Here is a 20,881-nt window from a genome sequence, read left to right as displayed (position 1 = left end):
ACTTAAGCGAATAATAATAATAGTTTACTACAACTTCTAAAAGATGTATTTTGATATTCGAATATTCGATTGAAAGATTTACCGAATTTTCGAATATATATCAATTTTGCCATTCGTTTGCATCCCTAACAAGAGCTGTCACAGTATGTGACGAATGCCCCCGAATGTGACATTGACCTACGAACAAGGTCAGTACATGAAAAGTTGATCTTGCCTTTACGTGTCAAATACATATGGCAAGTTATTTTAAATTGCCTCTGAACATAAAAAAATACCACCCATACTTGACAACCTACACTGTTATGTCCTTATATTCAGAATTCCCTTGTGAATAAACACTTAGTGTATCTTTCACCTTAGAGGTAGGGACATGGGTCTTGCACACGACACGTTGTCTTCGTATGTGGAACACATGTAGCAAGTGATTTTAAAATCTGTCCATACAAGGGAAAGTAACAGCCCTGACATGACAACCTATACTCTATGTCCTTATATGCAGCACTCCATTGTGAATAAACAACAAGTGTGACCTTGACCTTTGTGGTAGGGACATGGGTCTTGCACGCGACACGTCGTCTTGGTATGTGGAACACATGTGTCAAGTTTTTTTAAAATCTGTCCATACATGGGAAAGTTACAGCCCGGACACGACAACCTGTACTCTATGTCCTTATATGCAGCACTCCATTGTGAATAAACACTATGTGTGACCTTGACCTTTGAGGCAGGGACACGGGTCTTGCACACCACACGTTGTCTTGGTATGTGGAACACATGTGGCAAGTTATTTTAAAATCTGTCCATACAAGGGAAAGTTACAGCCCGGACACGACAACCTATACTCTATGTCGTTATATGCAGCACTCCATTGTAAGTAAACTCTAAGTGTGACCTTGACCTTTGAGGTAGGGACATGGGTTTTGCACTCGACACGTCGTCTTGGTATGTGGAACACATGTGTCAAGTTATTTTAAAATATGTCCATACAAGAGAAAGTTACAGCCCGGACACGACAACCTATACTCTATGTCCTTATATGCAGCACTCCATTGTTAATAAACACTAAGTGTGACCTTGACCTTTGAGGTAGGGACACAGGTCTTGCAGGCGACACGTCGTCTTGGTATGTGGAACACATGTGGCAAGTTATTTTAAAATCTGTCCATACAAGGGAAAGTTACAGCCCGGACACGACAACCTATACTCTATGTCGTTATATGCAGCACTCCATTGTAAGTAAACTCTAAGTGTGACCTTGACCGTTGAGGTAGGGACATGGGTTTTGCACGCGACACGTCGTCTTGGTATGTGGAACACATTTGGCAAGTTATTTTAAAATATGTCCATACAAGGGAAAGTTACAGCCCGGACACGACAACCTATACTCTATGTCCTTATATGCAGCACTCCATTGTAAATAAACACTAAGTGTGACCTTGACCTTTGAGGTAGGGACATGGGTCTTGCACGCGACACATCGTCTTGGTATGTGGAACACATGTGGCAAGTTATTTTAAAATCTGTCCATACAAGGGAAAGTTACAGCCCGGACACGACAACCTGTACTCTATGTCCTTATATGCAGCACTCCATTGTGAATAAACACTAAGTGTGACCTTGACCTTTGAGGTAGGGACACAGGTCTTGCAAGCAACACGTCGTCTTGGTATGTGGAACACATGTGGCAAGTTATTTTAAAATCTGTCCATACAAGGGAAAGTTACAGAGCCGGACGGACGGACGGACGGTGCGACCTTCGGGGGCATAATTAAAACTGATTGTTCATTGGTTAACTGAATACGTGTCTCCTTTTATCAAAATGTAAACATATATCTCAATGACATCTGAAACTTTGCTTCATTTTCATTCAAATTTTTCGGTCAATGTGCACCTACCTTGAGCATGTTTGAGCACTGGGGAGGATGTCTGAGGAGCAGGAGGAAGTCGTCCGTGAGTTTTTCATTCCCCTTGCTTGCCATCTTGTCACCAAGATAGTGCGCTATCTGTCAAACATGCCAGGATACAGTCGTTACATTGGATAGCATACTATAAAGAGTGCTATATTTCAAGCATTTAACAACAGAAATTCATGCTTAGCCATGGACAAAAGACTTAGAATAACACTGCACTATACAGCATTATACAATATAATATTTTACCAGACCTGCAGGTAGATAGTTGCATTGACAGAGATTGTCTCTGATGCAAAAATAACACATGTATGTGCAGTATTTATGCACTAGAATCATAAATAATAAAGAAAAATTCAGTTGTAAAAAAATGTATAAAGAAATATTATGCCTGATCAGAGTACTGGTATGCATCAGAGCATACAATTGTGCATGTGTATAGTTTCAAGGCTTTACAATTGTGTATGTGTATAGTTTCAAGGCTTTACAATTGTGTATGTGTATAGTTTCAAGGCTATACAATTGTGCATGTGTATAGTTTCAAGGCTTTCCTAAAAGCTTTTATCAGTTAACACTCCAACATAACATTGATACAACTACATGACCTTCATGAAAAATACTTTAAAACACTGAAACAGATTTAAGTGTCTATTAATTTTGTGATGCAGTGCAATTTCCTCACAACCTGATGACCTGATATGATCCCCATTATATCCGTAATCGAACTGTGATATTAACTGTGCCAAGATAAAGATATAATAGTGCCTGCCATCATTTTGCATGTTTGTTTGCTATTGTTTACCCTGAATTCATAATCCTGGGGCTGCTGAAATTAAACATGCACCGTGTCATTACTGTACAAATTTGAAATATAAAAGCAATTCTAAATCAGAAACTGCTGATACATTCAGGTCATCAAATACCTTACTATTTATAAGCTTATTTAAAGTTACACTAGATACACTACACAAAGAACATGAGGAATGTAACACTTAACAGTAAACATTGTGTATTTACCTTCCTTCTGCCATTGGCACCGGCATCCATCTCAAGTGGAATGTTGAGCATGGTGGAGAGACAGGACAGGGCGAGCTGCGTGAGGCTCTCGTGGCGCTCCACAGCCAGGTCCTCGTTACCCTCTGCCAATTCTGTAGATAGAGAGTAGATATTGTACAGCTTAAAGCTTATATAACAAGGTAACAGAGTACTGTATGTAATATAACAACCACCAAATGTAAAAGGAAAAGATGCTTTTGCGAAGGGTTTTCTCAATTTACTTTAAATACTTTTACATTTATAAATGACTGTTATTCAACTTTGAATTGCTACATGGATCACTACCTATACTGCACATGGTAAGAATGAAGAAGCCAAGTAGCCAGTCTGCAAGTTTCAGAACGATGGTTAGGGTAGCAGTCATGAGAACATTCAGAGGGGTTTTGTGTTCATATCTGTACTGTATCTGCAGAAGACATGTATCTACCTGTGAGTTTTTGTAGAACAGCAACATCTGGGAGTGTGGCTGTCATAAGGGCGTCCAGTGCGGCCGTGTGCTTGGTGGACAACAGAGTGAAGTACTGGTCTGCCAGCCCTAGCTTGTCCCGCTCCATCGCCTCGCATGTATAGATCGCACACTGTCAGACAACAACAGAGGTTCAACACATCACTGTCAGCAAATATGTTGAGAAGATGAAATACAGGTCTCTTAAGTTAACAGTATTATAATAAACTTTCTAGGAGGCCCAATATTCAAATTTGAAACTCATTGCTTGTAACCTGCATGTTTATTCACCAGTATTGACCGTTCATGGAGTCTCCCTGATTACTCACCAATACTGACATTTACGTAACCCCGTTTACTCACCATGCCAGTTTACTTACCAGTATTGAATGTTAATGACGCCTGCCCATTTACTAACAATTATTGACTGTTCACTGAGCCTCTTTTTTATCCACAATTGTTGACTGTTCACAGAGCCTCCACGTTTACTCACTTGTATTTACTGTTCACAGAGCCTCTCTGTTTACTCAACAATATTGACTGTTCACAGAGCCTCCCTGTTTACTCAACAGTATTGACTGTTGCCAGAGCCTCTTTGTTTACTCACTTGTATTGACTGTTCACAGAGCCTCCCTGTTTACTCACTTGTATTGACTGTTCACAGAGCCTCCCTGTTGACTCACTAGTATCGACTGTTCACAGAGCCTCTCTGTTGACTCACTAGTATCGACTGTTCACAGAGCCTCTCTGTTTACTCACTAGTATCGACTGTTCACAGAGCCTCTCTGTTTACTCACTAGTATCGACTGTTCACAGAGCCTCTCTGTTTACTCACTAGTATCGACTGTTCACAGAGCCTCTCTGTTTACTCACTAGTATCGACTGTTCACAGAGCCTCTCTGTTTACTCACTAGTATCGACTGTTCACAGAGCCTCTCTGTTTACTCACTAGTATCGACTGTTCACAGAGCCTCTCTGTTTACTCACTAGTATCGACTGTTCACAGAGCCTCTCTGTTTACTCACTAGTATCGACTGTTCACAGAGCCTCCTTGTTTACTCACCAGTATTGACTGTTCACGGAGGCGCAGATCCTCATCCACTTGTTGGTACATGAGTTTTGGTATAAGCGACATGAACCGCCCCATGGCTTCCAGAAATTCACCCGCTCTGTAACACAATACACTAGTGCTAACATTGTCTTTCCTGTTTAATAACTGTATGCTGAGATAATTGTTAAAATGTTCATATTGATCACTATGGGCAACAAAATCATAAAAATGCAAAACATTAAGTAAAGATGCACTCTTACTCCAAAATAAGAATTACCACAACTAATAATATTACTTTAATATTCCAAAAAAGACTGAATAAATGTTGGTAACAATGGTTTTTATGAAGGATACCGAGTTGAATTTGAAAGAAATCAGTTTAAAGCATGGTATTTCTACCCTATAAATGTATAGAAGACCACAGTAAATCTTTTAGCATTCATCAATCATTTAATATTTTTGCACTTTCTGCTATTAAATACGCGGTTACAAACTTGTTATCAGTAATTAATATCTTCCATGATTGCATTATTTAGTAAGTAGTTAAAGGTTTATCAGTCAAAATTAATGTTTGTTATACATGTGTATGTATTGATTTTGAATAAGGGTGTCACTTTAAAATCTAAAAAGAACTAAACTTTTAAAATTCTTTTTTCATGTATTAAGGTTACATTTTCAAATTATGTCATGTAGCATAGAGTCATGTTGACAGGGGACCAGGTGTGGTTACTGACATTTGTTTGTCGACATGTTCTGTCCAGCTGATCTCACTGGCAAAGTAAGCATTGAGAGCGATCACCAGGTCCACCAGGATCTGCTGACACCAGGGTTGCTGTAATGCACAATAACATTGAGTAATTCATTCAATTTAATTACAGAATCCAAGTACGACAGAAAGCTATTTCTGGTTTGTTATTGAGCTTATTTTCAATGATATAAGCAATTATCACAAAAATAGTCATGTCCTTCACTGAAAATGCTGATATCCATTGAAAGTAACTTATTTTTTAAGGGTAGCTAAAACAAAGAATCCCTACTACCAAAAACAAAATAATAAGTTCCTGACCTGTTTGACCTTGGCCTTGTCCATGATGTCTGCGAGCAGTTTGAGGGGCATGATTGGAAGGTTGACAGCCCGGATCGCCTCCACTATCAGTTCAACTTCACTGAAACATGCCAACCACACATTCATAAACACATCTTAAGTAGAACCTACACAAACAAGACCCCCATGTACAAGTCACTTCATGTTCTAGACACTACATGTACAAGTCACTACATGTACAAGACACTACATGTACAAGTCACTATATGTACAAGTCACTAGATGTTCAAGACACTACATGTTCAAGACACTACATGTACAAGTCACTACAAGTTCAATACACTACATGTTCAATACACTACATGTTCAATACACTACATGTACAAGTCACTACATGTACAAGTCACTACATGTTCAAGACACTACATGTTCAAGACACTACATGTTCAAGACACTACATGTACAAGTAACTACATGTTCAAGACACTACATGTTCAAGACACTACATGTACTAGTCTTTACATGTACAAGTCACTACATGTACTAGTCTTTACATGTACAAGTCACTACATGTACAAGTCACTACATGTTCAAGACACTACATGTTCAAGACACTACATGTACTAGTCTTTACATGTACAAGTCACTACATGTACAAGTCACTACATGTAGAAGTCACTACATGTACAAGACACTACATGTTCAAGTCACTACATGTACAAGTCACTACATGTTCAAAACACTACATGTTCAAGACACTACATGTACTAGTCTTTACATGTACAAGTCACTACATGTACAAGTCACTACATGTAGAAGTCACTACATGTACAAGACACTACATGTTCAAGTCACTACATGTACAAGTCACTACATGTTCAAGTCACTGCATGTACAAGACACTACATGTTCAAGTCACTACATGTACAAGTCACTACATGTAGAAGTCACTACATGTACAAGACACTACATGTTCAAGTCACTACATGTACAAGTCACTACATGTTCAAGTCACTGCATGTACAAGACACTACATGTTCAAGTCACTACATGTTCAAGTCACTATATGTACAAGACACTACATGTTCAAGTCACTACATGTTCAAGTCACTATATGTACAAGACACTACATGTTCAATACACTACATGTACAAGTCATTACATGTTCAAGTCACTATATGTACAAGACACTACATGTTCAAGTCACTACATGTTCAAGTCATTACATGTTCAATACACTACATGTTCAAGTCACTACATGTTCAAGACACTACATGTTCAATACACTACATGTTCAAGTCATTCCATGTTCAAGTCACTATATGTACAAGACACTACATGTTCAAGTCACTATATGTACAAGACACTACATGTTCAAGTCACTACATGTTCAAGTCACTACATGTACAAGACACTACATGTTCAATACACTACATGTACAAGTCACTACATGTTCAAGTCACTACATGTACAAGACACTACATGTTCAAGTCACTACATGTTCAAGTCACTATATGTACAAGACACTACATGTACAAGACACTACATGTTCAAGTCACTACATGTTCAAGACACTATATGTTCAAGTCACTACATGTTCAAGTCACTACATGTACAAGACACTACATGTTCAAGTCACTACATGTACAAGACACTACATGTTCAAGTCACTATATGTACAAGACACTACATGTACAAGACACTATATGTTCAAGTCACTACATGTTCAAGTCACTACATGTTCAAGTCACTACATGTTCAAGTCACTACATGTACAAGACACTACATGTTCAAGTCACTACATGTTCAATACACTACATATACAAGTCACTACATGTTCAAGTCACTACATGTACAAGACACTACATGTTCAAGTCACTACATGTTCAAGTCACTATATGTACAAGACACTACATGTACAAGTCACTACATGTTCAAGTCACTACATGTTCAAGACACTATATGTACAAGACACTACATGTACAAGACACTACATGTACAAGTCACTACATGTTCAAGTCACTATATGTACAAGACACTACATGTTCAAGTCACTACATGTTCAAGTCACGATATGTACAAGTCACTACATGTACAAGACACTTCATGTACAAGTCATTACATGTTCAAGTCACTACATGTACAAGTCACTACATGTACAAGACACTTCATATGCAAGACACTACATGTTCAAGTCACTTCATGTACAAGTCACTACATGTTCAAGACACTACATGTTCAAGACACTACATTACTACATATACAAGTCACTACATGTACAAGTCACTACATGTACAAGTCACTACATGTACAAGTCACTGCATTTACAAGACATTTATGTACAAGTTACTACTTGTACAAATCACTTCATATGCAAGACACTACATGTTAAAGACACTACATGTAAAAGACACTACATGTATAAGTCACTACATGTACAAGACACTACATGTACAAGACACTACATTTACAAGACATTTATGTACAAGTTACTACTTGTACAAGTCACTTCATATGCAAGACACTACATGTACAATACACTACATATACAAGACATTACATGTACAAGTTACTACATGTACATGTCACTTCATATACAAGTCACTACATGTACAAGACACTACATGTACATGTAACTACATATACAAGTCACTACATGTACAAGACACTACATGTACATGTCACTACATGAATGTGTTAAAGTTACCATATGTACAAATCACTATATTAACTAGCCACTACATGTTCAAATCACTACATGTAGAAGTCCCTATGTACATGTAACTACATGTACAAGTCACTATACATGTTAAAGTAACTATACATACAAAATCACTACATGTACAAGACACTGAATGTAAAACAAAGATAAAAAGGTATGGCTGTACAACTTTGGATTTTATTCACAATAAAGATGTACTAGTACAAAACAGCACACAAATGTAACAGCAAATCTGCAAACCAGAAACCTTTCCTTGTTTTATTAGAATGTCAACACTCTGGTTCATGTACACATACAACAAATGACTGATAATTAGTAATCACAATATTGAACACTCATGACTGAAATATTTTACAAGCCTTTTAAATTTCAGGTCTTCTCAAACACTAATATTATTTTTTCAAAGCCCCCTTTATCTAGCACTAGTGGCTAATGCTCACATCAACATCAATTTTACCTTTCTTTAACTTCCCTGAAATAACATTAACATTACACATCTCAATTTAAACTCACATATCAAAATACAACGACAGACATACATGTAACAATGAAAATATACTTCAAATCAGCAAAGCATCTAAATAAAACTAGAAATAATCACACTTTAAATTTCTGCATGATTTTCCAATCATTAATTTCCTTCACGTTTTACTTTACAGAGCATCCAAAGCAGAGAGTACCATTGCCACAAACAATACTGTTCAAAAAATTTGATCTCCCTTCAGTATGTGCTTATCCTAGTAAAATTATTCTACACTGACTCATTTTCAAGAAACAACATACCATTTTAGTGTGACGAGGTTGGTGATGACACGGAGGACGGTGCGGAGACGTGCAGCCCCTTCCAGCATACCATCAAGGACCTGTGCCCCGCTTGTTTCCACTCGGCCATTTAGCCGTCCCAAGAACTTCCTGTCTGTGAGCAACTTAAGGGCGTACTCCGGCTCTCCGTCTGCGTCGGTGACGTCAATCAGACCCTGCCACTCATCATCACTGTCCACTTCCTCCTTCAGGGGAACATGAGACAGATGTAACAACACTACATGTAGTTTCATAACAACATGACAACACTATGTGTAGCTTCATAACAACACTACATGTAGCTTCGTAACAACATGACAACACTTCATGTCACAATTTTCTATTGGCTCTTTGCTGACCAATGAATCTATTTTAAACCATTAAGAGGAATAATACCTTTTGTACTTCTCTGTTAATTACCAGGTAAAGAAAAACTTTTACTTGCAAATGTATGAAATGAAAGAGATAAGCACATGTTGACTGGTTTGTATTATTATACTGCGACCTATGAAGGCTAATACATCACTTACCCATGTATATATATGTATTGTTAATACTTGCAAACATGTCCATTATAATCCAGCTACAATATCTACTGTTAGAATGGTGTAATTTGGTTGTTAGCACAATACATTACGGTAGCATATTGCATTATGGTACTTCTACTTTCCTGACATGCCATTATACACAATAACTACGACTATCACATCACTTATGATATAAAAGGAAAAATCAGTTGTATAAATAACATTAAGCCAAATTTAATGTTTGAGTTTAAACCCAAATGATCAAGATTCTAAATTCATTCAATAAATTTACAAAATGAAATTTTGACAATGTGCAGCAGCCATGGGAAGTTATTTGGTTATGAGCTTGAGATTAAGACATCATAGGCTCTTAATACGAGGGTTGTCCGGAAAGTTTTGAGACTGCATTCATAAAAAACTTACCACTCATAGGATGCAATTAATTTTTTTTATCAGCTGTCAATTGTATCTCGTATAAACAAATCCTGAAAGTTTCAACAATATACTACGAAGTGAACGTATACAACAAACATTACAAAAAGTACAGGTTACAAGCCACGGAGCACTTCGTTGTCTCATTGTATCACGTCATTTACAGTTTTTCAAAATACGCTCCTTCTGCACGTACACACTTACGGTGAAAATCAGCTCATTGCTTGAATATCTGTCCGTACCACTCTTTTATGATATTATGAACAAGTGTTCTTTTTAGCTGAACGGATTCGTCAATTTCCCTCACTGTCCTCCGCCAGTCTTCTTGTAACATGTCCTGCACTGAATTTACGTCAATTTCACTCACGACTGACGGTCTGCCGCTCCGCTTCTAATCGCACACATTTCCATGCTCGTCACTGAAACGTCCATAACAACGAAATACCAAAGCCCTTGAACATGTTGGCTTTGATTTATCCCCTGTTAGAAATGTATAGCTATTTGTAGGAGTTATTCCGCCGCGAACACAGTGTTTGATCATAGCGCGCTGCTCCGTGTGTGACGTTAACGTTGTTTTTTTTTCCGACATCTTCGAAATACCTCTCTACTTCCGCTGATTGTTACAACCATGTCTACTGTTAGATTGCATCAATAATTTGCTTAGTGATGCAGCTGACGTCATACTGTCGCCATATGTTTTTACGTGACATTTTGACATCTATTATTCAGACGGAGTAGTATATATGAATTGTGAACAATTTTCAGAAAACATCCATTTCAAAGTGCTCAGTGAAGCTCTAGATGGGTTGTCTTGACAACCATTTCCTTCCTTAATTTGAGATTATTTATTTTTATTTTTCAAAAGGAAACTCGTGAATAGTCTATATACACAGCTGTTTATTGTTTGTTGATTTATATTAAAAACATTTTGAAATATAGACACAGTCTCAAAACTTTCCGGACAACCCTCGTATGATGTTAAGGTAGCTCCAGCAAGCCATGAAGCTTGCAAGCCCCAATTCATAGACAACAACATATCTTTATCAACAATTTGTATTAGTCTGTTATCAAACCATGCATGACTATGATTTACTGATAAGTTTATGGTCAGGTTTGAGATAATAGGGAGATTCTAGGGCAGTTGCCTCAAGCAAGTTTACCTTATCATTTCCCTAAAACAGTTCATTTCAATGTTTAGGCAATTTAAGCAAAGGACATACAAACTTCTTGTGGTATGGGTTGACAGAATTTTGGCTTATTAAGATAAGTATTCATTATCACTAGAATTAAGGTGATTTTTTTTTAATCTAACATTTTTAACTATTAAATTGTATGCAACTTTAACATCAAAATCAATACTCCCATTAACTGAGTGTACCATTCTATGTAATGTAATCCACAATAACACCCTTGAACATTATGAGCTCTGCCCCATAGCTCACCTCCCCATCCAGTTTCACGTTCTCAATGTTCTTGGTGGGCAGGTTTTCCTCACGTTTCTCCGTGGATTTGCGTATCGTCCGCCGCCCCTCGATCTCGATACTTGGGTACTCTTTTTCGTAATCCTTGCTGATCCTGTCTGCCCTAGGCGTTGGGTCTGTGTTCTGACAACAGAAGAACTTTTAGCAGACTGTGCTGGAAGTTTCTTCATGAAATTTACATATAGGTACTACAAGACATGTTTCAATTTTATTTATAACAAAACTATCAGTGAATACTTTTAATCTGTTTTTAGTGAATACCTGCTATTGCCTCTTGTGTAGGGGCTGAGTAAGAAGATTTAATCTTAGAAAGAATAAGTTACTTGAAAACACACAGAGCCATTAAGTTTCAAAAGGATTTCATCAGTTTTTTTCAATACTACAAAACCTATTCCTAAAAGAACTTTTAACATTTATAGACATCATTGATACTAGAACTGTGTAAGGCTGCTCATTTTAATCTACTGCATTTAACACTAGGACTGACACCAGAAAATTAGGAGAAACAAGAGCCCTTACGCTCAACTGAGTAAATGATTAAGGGTTAGCAGAGGAACATTTCTGTGGAATTCTTAACAAATTAGCAATTTCTTAATTGTAGCCATATAAGGAAAATGTGCCATTAAGCTATCAGCATGGTTTTCAACCAAGCTTGAAGGAATATGGGGGCCAGCTTTGACACCAGGCCTCCATTTCTCTCAATTTTTTTAATCATAACAGGCATAAGTCTCTTATTTCAAATAGTCAAATAAGCTGCTTATACTTGATTTTATATAACAAACATGGTTTATCATGATAATCTTTAAAATATTTCCTTCTGTAATAGTCTCAAAACCTTGAAATGTGAGAATTAATGAAAGTATACCAAATTGAAGCTAAGCTAAACTTAATCCTGTTATAAGTGACTAAAGATGTTTCAAGAAATTAAGGCCAGGGCCATGATTTGAACAACTTTGATGAAGAACCATAACATAATGTCAAAGGTCTGGGCCAGGCAGTTTCAGAGATGATTTTCTAAGGGAGATTTTGCCTGATTAGTCTTCCTTACTAAAACTGCACCATGTAGAATATAGTCACATAGTGAAAACTAGCCCCAAACCTTCGTGGCAGAGTTTTAAACAAACCAACATGGCTTGAAGGAATTTGATAAAGGGCCATCTTACGAACATTTAGGTTAAATAATTTTTAAATCTGCCGAACAGTTTTTGAGGATATGATTTTAAAAGTTTTCCATATAGTCATATAGTGAAAACTAGCTCTGACCCTATCGGCAATTTTTTTAATGAAACAACATAGCTTGAAGGAATTTGATAACGAACAATCTTAGGAACATTCTATGAAATTAATTTGAATTTGGCCCATTGGTTTCTGAGGAGAAGATTCTACTTTTGGTTGCCATGTTCACCGTGGAACCACTTTATTTTAAGGAATCAGGAAGGGGACCATCAAGGGCAAATGTTGAGGACGGACGACGACAAACTGTGGACAGTCCCCTGTCACAATTGCTCACTCTTGACCACTTAGTGCTCAGCCCCCAATTTCTCGAAACTTTTTAAGCTTAACAGGCTTAAGTTGCTTATTTCAATAAGCCAAAATACATACTTATAGTGTTTTTTTATAAATGAAAAATGGTTTATTGTGATTATCGTCACGATAATTTCTATCTTAAGTATTAAAACAAAGGAGTATTTAAAATGCAAAATATTGAAAGACAAAAAAGTGGGTTTAGCTTATTTCTGTTATCAGAGACTTAAGAAGTTTCAAGAAATTTGGGCCCGGTGAGCTAAAAATCATGACTATAGCATGCATAACTTAAGCAAGCTTTAGTGTAATTAAGTTATTGGAAAATATTTACATGTACATAAAAAGCTTTTCATACAAAATGCAAAATTTCAAAATGTATGAGGATTAATTGCAGGAGTTTTTTTTAATGTAGTCAGCACTAGTCTGTGCAATGACAATAACTATTCGAGCACAAATAGGCACTAGGTCTTATAATTTTCTTTGGCATTGTACAGCATAAACTGGAATGGTTCTATAGATTTTTATTTTGGCCTACAAATGGCAAGTACTTCAAACATCATATCAAACATACTGCTTACTTTTTATCAAATCATTTGGCATGCATGTAAAACCAGGCACTTAAATGGAAAGTGGATTAAAGTATAACGCAAAAACTTAATACCTATGAAAGTAGATTCTAAATAGTTACATGGATGAGTTTACAATATTCATACAATTCCCATCAATATGCAAAACATGCAACAAAGCTCCTTTTTAACAACAAAGGTCAAAAGATCAAAAAATAGAGAAAAAAACTAAGTGCAGACATCTAAACAGCCACTGCCCCCTCTAGCCTCCCCCCTCCTTCTATTGTGCTCATATATTATACAGTAAAAGAGAAGACAGACAAAGTGACAGACATCTAAACAGCCACTACCCCATCTAGCCTCCCCCGCCTCATCGCGTGCTCATATATTACCTGTCTTTGCTGCAATAAGATAGACCAATTGTTTTATAATAATACTTATGTTGTGCATAATGAAGAGTTGAAATGCTGGTGTGCTTCACTCCACAATGAGTTCACTATTCAATAACTGTTTATCTACAATTTTGCTATAACTGTAAGTAGAAGCAAAACTTTAAGGAAGAATTTATCAGCAAGCACACTTCTGGCTTTATGGCATGGACCTATTTTGTGGTTACACTATTTCTATAATAAATCAGACTGTGCACTGAACTTGGTTTTATTAAAGAATTAGCAGAAAAAAGCTATGATTAAGCAATGCTAAAACTATGAACATTAACTTGTCTATCATGCATGTTTACCTCTTCAGATGATATCTTTAATGAAAACATAACAAACCATATAAACACTCATATTATTACCACATAGAAAAGTAACACAACTATTTCAAGCAACTCCTTACTTTTGTAAATGAGTATATAAAGTGACAATAACAAAAAAGAACAATCTGATTTTAAAACAAATCTTTGTTCACTATGTAACACAAACTGTTATATGTATCTGGTGATTGTCTTGTATAACTATATCTTAGACAAAATATTTGAAAATAAAAGAAAAGGAAAGCCAATCTGTATAAATGCTTTTTAAATGTGTTTAAGTCAATACATTTACAATACAAAAGCGATAAATACTGATTAAAAGGAAAAGAAACACAATCTCCTTAATACATACATTTGATTGTTTAGAACATGGTAGTTAGTTTAAGCAAACACTGATAACACAGCACACTTTTTTCTTGCTTTAGCAACAAATATCCCATTTTATAAACTCTCGTTAAAATATTACTATAAGGATTAAGGAATTAAAAGAAGCATCCAGCAGTCCATGAGATCCTGGACTACAGTCGCTGGAGTACTCACTTTACTGAGCCCTGTGTTTTCCCAGTCCTTGGTGTGTTCACGTTCGGCATGTGTTGGGATGGGCCCGTTTTTCTCATGCAACACCCCGCCCTCATCAGGCTTCAGTTTTGGCCCCCAGGCCTCCCTGGATTCTGCTCCTGTCTGCGTCTTAGTAGGGGCCACTGCAGGGACATCTACCGTGCCGTTCTATGTTGGTGAGTACTTGATTATTACTAGGGTATTAGGGTATATTATCTTATGTTTGCTTCTGTTATACAGATGGCTTGGTGTTAATGTCTGTTAAATGAAATCTTTATGAGTCATGGTCTTAACGTCACGTTGAAATCTTTTAAGATTTAACTCATTATTTAAATGAATTGATGTGAAGTATTAACTGCAACCACACACCTTTAGATGTTAGAAAGATTTGGATAAACATGTAGGATCCTCGCGATTAAGAGTGTTTAAGCAGGATCGTATAATTTAGCTGGACATGCCCCCCTCCGTTTACCATACATGTACCACCCTTACTACCCTCCCATACCTGTGTGCGTACTCCCTTTTTTTCCTCCTCCTCCATGGCTTTCTTGCGTGCCTTGGCAAGGATCTTGGACGTGCCCTTTGGATGGGCCTTCTCCTTTGCCTGAGCATCCTTCATGCGGATCATAGAGGCCGTCAGGGGCTGGGTGAATGGGCTTGGAAGGTTCACGTCCTCATCACGGACTGTAATATACACAAGGGGAACATTCACACTTACACGTGTATATGCAGTAACAGTCACAAGTCTCTCTGCTACAACAAGAGCTATTACAGAAGTGAATGACTACCCCAGATACGATCCACTGTCATCAGTAAGGCTTATATAAGAAAGCTCTCAGACATGTAGGTCTTGGCATGACATTGTTACTTGGGTGTTCACCAATGCCCAATTATTTACCTTGATCTTGAAGCTAGGGACCAGGGTCTTTAGTACAAGATGCCATCACCTTTGAGTGGTCACTTATGTCCCAATTATTTCCAAATCCCACCATGAATGACAAAGTTATGGAAGGGCCAAGAAAGCAGATCAGATGTGATGATGCAAGTTACTTCAAAGTCATATAATAAATTCTGATGCAGTTGAAGAATTTTTAAAGCAAACACTCACCTTAACATTTTGAAAAAAGAAATATAATTTCTAGTCATTTTTGAAAAGACATGTCTACATATATTTTAGAATATGCTGGTAAAGTTTAGTTTTCCATTGATACAACCATAGGCTGGGACAAAACAGAGGCAGATGATAATATGTTAAACCTTTGACAAGGTCTGTGACAAATGGATGGTGCAGAAGTTCTGGCCAGGCGAGCCGCTGTTTGGGGTTCTTGGTGAGTACGCCCTGCAGGAAGTCCTTGAACATCGGGCTCATATTCTTCGGCCACTTGACCGGGTCCTTGATGATCAGACTCACAAGCTGGAAGATGGAGTTGGTGTAGAAAGGTGGTGTGCCAGTGAACAGCTCATACAGGATACACCCCAGCGCCCTGTAACACATCATACATACACACACAGTCTCATTACAGGTCAGGTACTGACTTCACTCAGAATAAAGAGTGATGCTTTCTCAATAAAATGTCTCTTCTATTCAACAGCTTGGAGAACACAATTTCTAATTGAAACAACTAGAACACTGAAATATGTAAATACTTCTCTACGAGTATCCATCCAAGAAAAGAGTACAGGTGTGAACTAAAGCACATGTTCTTACCATAAGTCTGCAGTGTGGTCATAAGGTTTCTCTTCCACCAGTTCTGGAGACATGTACAGAGGTGTGCCCTGCAAAGGCATTACCACAATTAAACTTCAAGCACATAAACTACTGTTTCTACCCATTAAGTAAATCTCCCATGTTTTATGATGACAAAACTAAAACACATTACAATGGCATACATTCGGGCAGTTTACCTTGATGGATGTAAGGACCAGTGTGTTGAAGCTCATAGCCCTGGCAAAACCAAAGTCACAGAGCTTGACGATGCCACCCTTTCCCAGGAGGATGTTCTGGGGCTTCATGTCACGGTGCAGGATGCGGTGGGAGTGGAGGTAGTACAGCGCAGACACAAGCTGGGCAGCAATGTGCTGCACCTGCATAAAAGCACGCATTCACTGACATCTGTATATACTTTACTTAGATACATTCTAACACTCTGTAGCAGGTCGATTGAGTAATGTGGCGATCAAATTTGATAAGACAAATTTTTAAAATGATATTCAGATTGAGTAAACCAGCCACTATAGACACACTACATCACCCAAAAAACAACTCATTATTTGACACCAATGTTTGTTACATATGCATGCTTAATGTCATTCTTTAACAAGCATGAGTTGTGCTTCATAAGCACCTGAAGCCAATGCCCTAATGCTATGTGAAAACTATGAAATATTTGTGTTCAAAACAAGCATTGATAAATAGGTGTGAAATACCAAATCGGGACTGTACTTTCTAATTCGAAATGGCAATTATTTGAAAATAGTGATTTCAGATTATTGATAAAAAATAAAATAAAAAATGAAGGACTATATCAGGACCATAAAATAAATTAAAAAATGCCAGAATTTTGGATAAACAGTGTTTGGAATAACCGTGTTTAAATGTATAACAAAATATATTTGGCATTAAGATTGTAAAGCAGCTACATAATAACTAGCAGTACATGTACTCACCTGTTCCTCAGGAAGATTACCGTCATCTTCCAGGATTTGAAAGAGTTCTCCCTCTGCATAGTCTGTCACCACGGCCACCTGCAACACACATAATGCAACCACATAGTCAGCCACAGGTATGAGATATTCAAAGACAGGGGCAAATTATAAGGCTTATTGTGTAAATTACATGGAAACTTAATCAGGCAAAGCCTGGAAATAGCATTATACCTTTTTTGGACCTTTTTCTGAAATTTATAACCCATAAATTTAGATCTAATTTCTATATTATTATAGGGTTTCAATGACATTGGCTTGATGGGGGTGGGTTACATTTTAAGCACTTAATATTAATTGTTTGAATACTACCTCTTTATCTGTTTCAAAGCTGTCCGACATCTCTATGATGTTGTCATGATGAAGATGTCGCATGATGTCTATCTCACGCCTAAGGTTTCGTAACTCTTTCTCCGGCTTTCCAACTTTAGGAATGAACTTTATTGCCACAATCTATGAAACATTTTTCCACAGTGCATTGAACATACTTGGGAAACTAACTAATTGTACAAAAAAACACACATAAAACACTGGTTAAGAAAACATAACGTATATGGAAAAAATACTGATTGGTTTTGCAAACATATTTATTAATTATGGCCATTTGGTCTTTTGATTTATCACTAAATAATAATTTGTCCGTATAAACAAACTCTACCTGTCCAGTGTATTTCTTTCTGCCTTTATATACTTTTCCAAATGACCCTTCTCCAATCAATTCAAGAACATGGTAATTATCTGCCATGATTACCGATTCTGAAAAGAAATCAACCATCAATTTTCAATTTTTTCAATTTAGATTTATTTTTGGCATAATGTACAAGGGCAGTTAAAAAAATATATAAAAAAGCATTTTTGCAATTTTAAGACTTTCAAAGCCACAGACTTTAATCAGTATGGCTTCCAAATGATGAAAGTACACTTTAAATACATACCTATGTATATTGCGCCAGAAAGATTTCAAAAGAAATCATTAAAAAAGCAAGGCACATAGCAAATTTTCATTTGTTCCAAGTGCATGGGTGAAATTTGAACATTTTGAAAAACCTGGCGGCCCCTAGTGAGTTCAGTGCAAAGCCCTGGCTAGGGTTCCTGAGAATAAAGGATTTCAAAGGCTTGGAATTGCTTATCCTGAGAGTAAATTGACATTGAAATTAGAATGAAGCCAATCAGGGCTTGACATGGTGACCCAAGACACCAAATGTTTTGACAGGATCATCACAGCAAATGGGCTAGGGAATCAGCAGAGTCACTAAATAAAAAGACTGCAACGGGAATAATTTGATAATTTTATTGTTCACGTAAAAAAACAAAAATACATACAAAACTCTGCAATACCAATAAACTAGCATTCTCTTCATGAATATAGCAGAGATGAGCACTGTCTAGTGTCATGTTCTTGACTGTACTAAACACCAGCCAAAAGGACAGTGTCCTCTGCAGGCTTTTTTAATTAAATTAACACAGAGAAGTCAGACTTTATGTTGAATAATGGAAAGTTTTGGTATTATCCACTGTATAAGATATTTGTCAGCACTTTAAGATCAATTAATAATGACATAATAACTTAAATTAAATCGAAACAAAAAAACAATCTAAACAGACTTTTTTCATAGACAAGACTTTAGTAAGGCTGAATAAATATGTCCCACATTTTTTTCTGTTATCAATTTTTCACCATGAGGAAATTACTCTCCATAAAAGAGAAAAATGATGAGGAACTTCCTACTAAAAATATGTCATGGAGACAAACTTTTTGTTGACCAAGGCAAAATTATCTATCTTAATTTGGAGGTTGTGTTGGGTTGTACCCATGAACATCCCACCTGATCTGAAAAAACGTCCCCTCAAGAAAAAACAGAAAATCAGGGCGGGCAATGTTCTCTCAACTATGCAAGTGTAAACTTATTTGCCAATCAGCTAGTAGATAAGTTAAAGGTGAGTGTAACCAGGTATTTGATGTGTACATAGCGGCACTTATACTTATACTTATAATGGCATAGCCCCAGACTACATGGGAGACAATTTTATCTCCCAAGATACTGTACACACACATAGGACAAGGTTATGTCAGAAAGGGGCTTATGCTGTTCCAGAGGTCAAAGGTTTTGGGTTAAAGTCCTTCTTCTTTTCTGGCATTTCCTTATGGAAAAAGTTGCCATCAGGTATCGCACAGACTAAGAAATTACCTGTTTTTAAGTTGCTAGTAAATATTTTTTTAGATAATTTTGCATAATTAGTTATGCTATTAAAAGGTTTTTCAGTAAAGGAACTATTTTAACTTAACCTCGCATTTTATAAGTACTACACTAACATACTGTCATATTCATACTATATTGTGATAATTATATTTAACTTTCTCAACTACTATATTATTACTTAAATATGCAATGCCTCCCTATGCCAAGCCACCAAAACAAAGGTCCACAATGGAAATAAGAGTTTTCTCTTTTTTGTGTCATCCTTGGTTCAGTGTGCCTGACATGGCTATTGATAATATCATGTATGTATAATGGTATTTACTATACATGTTGTGATTTTATATGTCCATGTATGTGCATTCCTTACTGAAATAAATCTATATATCTATCTGTCTCGCTATAGAGCTAGCTTTCAAAGCGACACAGTAGAGTGTCCGCTTACAGAGCAAGAGGTCGTGGGTAAGAACCCCGACAGGTGCACATAGCGATTCGTGCAGTCTGTTACATGTGCACTATATATAATCCGAAGCCACAGCAGTGTAAAATACAATTCAGTAAATTGAAAATTGTCAACAAAACATCACCTGTTTTCGCGACAAAATTGTTTCTCAAAATATCTTCGCAGAATCGACAGAAAGGGTCATCATGTGTTAATTAGCATTAGAACAATATAAAAAGACAATTAAATATGTTCTCTTATATTCATTTTGCTAAATCAGTGCAATAACATTGAAAAATATATATAAAAAATGCGTTTGTTTACAACAGCTACAACGCATGCGCATGGAATGCGGACTGGTTTTTCATTTTGGTAAAGCTCGTTTTCTAGCACAAGTTTATTTTCCGGAAATAAACCTGAAGACCTGGAAAACTCGGTAAACCTCGCATAATTAACACCTGTTCAATGTAAACGGTAATTGATTCAAATACCGGCCCTCGTATGTGTCAAGTAACCATTTCGTCATTATTTGACAAAGTTCTTAATCTTTATCACTATGTTTTAACTTTTCGAAACTTGATTCATTGTTTGTGTCATTATGAGCAAGGGTACCACTCGTCATCTTCATGCAAGGGAAGCTACTTCCAGCAGAGAACAGCCCTC

The 20,881-nt window shown here is 36.8% G+C and overlaps 1 protein-coding gene across 2 annotated transcripts in view; it reads right to left on the bottom strand.

The window, feature by feature from the left end:
• LOC128232456 (serine/threonine-protein kinase 36-like) overlaps positions 1 to 20,539 on the bottom strand; it is a 40,554-nt gene extending 20,015 nt beyond the window's left edge. The window contains exons 1-18 of one of the 2 annotated variants that reach the window (XM_052946017.1): positions 20,364 to 20,539; positions 18,237 to 18,334; positions 17,891 to 18,031; positions 17,543 to 17,620; positions 16,781 to 16,960; positions 16,584 to 16,651; positions 16,133 to 16,359; positions 15,381 to 15,559; positions 14,858 to 15,043; positions 11,432 to 11,593; positions 9,013 to 9,236; positions 5,529 to 5,628; positions 5,197 to 5,294; positions 4,475 to 4,580; positions 3,394 to 3,544; positions 2,928 to 3,058; positions 2,713 to 2,736; positions 1,896 to 2,003 (exon numbers count right to left, since the gene is read on the bottom strand). In XM_052946017.1, the coding sequence (XP_052801977.1) occupies positions 1,896 to 2,003; positions 2,713 to 2,736; positions 2,928 to 3,058; positions 3,394 to 3,544; positions 4,475 to 4,580; positions 5,197 to 5,294; positions 5,529 to 5,628; positions 9,013 to 9,236; positions 11,432 to 11,593; positions 14,858 to 15,043; positions 15,381 to 15,559; positions 16,133 to 16,359; positions 16,584 to 16,651; positions 16,781 to 16,960; positions 17,543 to 17,620; positions 17,891 to 18,031; positions 18,237 to 18,323 (2,250 nt within the window). In that variant the 5' untranslated portion in view covers positions 18,324 to 18,334; positions 20,364 to 20,539. The remainder of the gene's footprint in view (positions 1 to 1,895; positions 2,004 to 2,712; positions 2,737 to 2,927; positions 3,059 to 3,393; positions 3,545 to 4,474; positions 4,581 to 5,196; positions 5,295 to 5,528; positions 5,629 to 9,012; positions 9,237 to 11,431; positions 11,594 to 14,857; positions 15,044 to 15,380; positions 15,560 to 16,132; positions 16,360 to 16,583; positions 16,652 to 16,780; positions 16,961 to 17,542; positions 17,621 to 17,890; positions 18,032 to 18,236; positions 18,335 to 20,363) is intronic. The other variant, XM_052946018.1, reaches the window with a different exon arrangement.
• Positions 20,540 to 20,881: the final 342 nt, after the last annotated feature.

This window comes from Mya arenaria, chromosome 4, assembly GCF_026914265.1.
Source record: "Mya arenaria isolate MELC-2E11 chromosome 4, ASM2691426v1".
In the NCBI taxonomy this organism is placed as follows: Eukaryota; Metazoa; Mollusca; class Bivalvia; order Myida; family Myidae; genus Mya; species Mya arenaria.
The sequence above is the reverse complement of the archived record's forward strand: the minus strand, read 5'-3'. Positions and strand labels throughout refer to the sequence as shown.